The sequence below is a fragment of the Fukomys damarensis genome, unplaced genomic scaffold (genome assembly GCF_012274545.1).
Source record: "Fukomys damarensis isolate Sample0158 unplaced genomic scaffold, DMR_v1.0_HiC HiC_scaffold_6, whole genome shotgun sequence".
NCBI classification, from domain to species: Eukaryota; Metazoa; Chordata; class Mammalia; order Rodentia; family Bathyergidae; genus Fukomys; species Fukomys damarensis.
The window spans coordinates 8,952,429-8,952,887 of record NW_022900918.1 but is presented as its reverse complement, the minus strand read 5'-3'; the positions used below and the strand labels follow the sequence as shown (position 1 = coordinate 8,952,887).

General features: G+C 61.7%; 1 protein-coding gene across 1 annotated transcript in view; it reads left to right on the top strand.

Moving 5' to 3' along the window:
• Positions 1–10: 10 nt before the first annotated feature.
• The window catches only part of Dach1 (dachshund family transcription factor 1), a 394,219-nt gene continuing 393,770 nt past the window's right edge, over positions 11–459 (top strand). The window contains exon 1 of the mRNA XM_033760919.1: positions 11–342. Within this exon, the coding sequence (XP_033616810.1) occupies positions 62–342 (281 nt within the window). The 5' untranslated portion in view covers positions 11–61. The remainder of the gene's footprint in view (positions 343–459) is intronic.

Here is a 459-nt window from a genome sequence, read left to right as displayed (position 1 = left end):
GAAACCCGTGTACTCAACCCCGTCCCCAGTGGAAAACACCCCCCAGAATAATGAGTGCAAAATGGTGGATCTGAGGGGGGCCAAAGTGGCTTCCTTCACGGTGGAGGGCTGCGAGCTGATCTGCCTGCCCCAGGCTTTCGACCTGTTCCTGAAGCACTTGGTGGGGGGCTTGCACACGGTCTACACCAAGCTGAAGCGGTTGGAGATCACGCCGGTGGTGTGCAATGTGGAACAGGTTCGTATCCTGAGAGGACTGGGAGCCATCCAGCCGGGAGTGAACCGCTGCAAACTCATCTCCAGGAAGGACTTCGAGACCCTCTACAATGACTGCACCAACGCAAGGTAAGGCGCGGAGGGCAGCCTCTGCCGCCCCGGCCCCTTCCCACCCCGCTCCACGCCCTCGCCTCGCTCCCTTCCGGGAGCCGCTCTCCGCGCTCTTGCTCTCAGCGCGCAAAATCG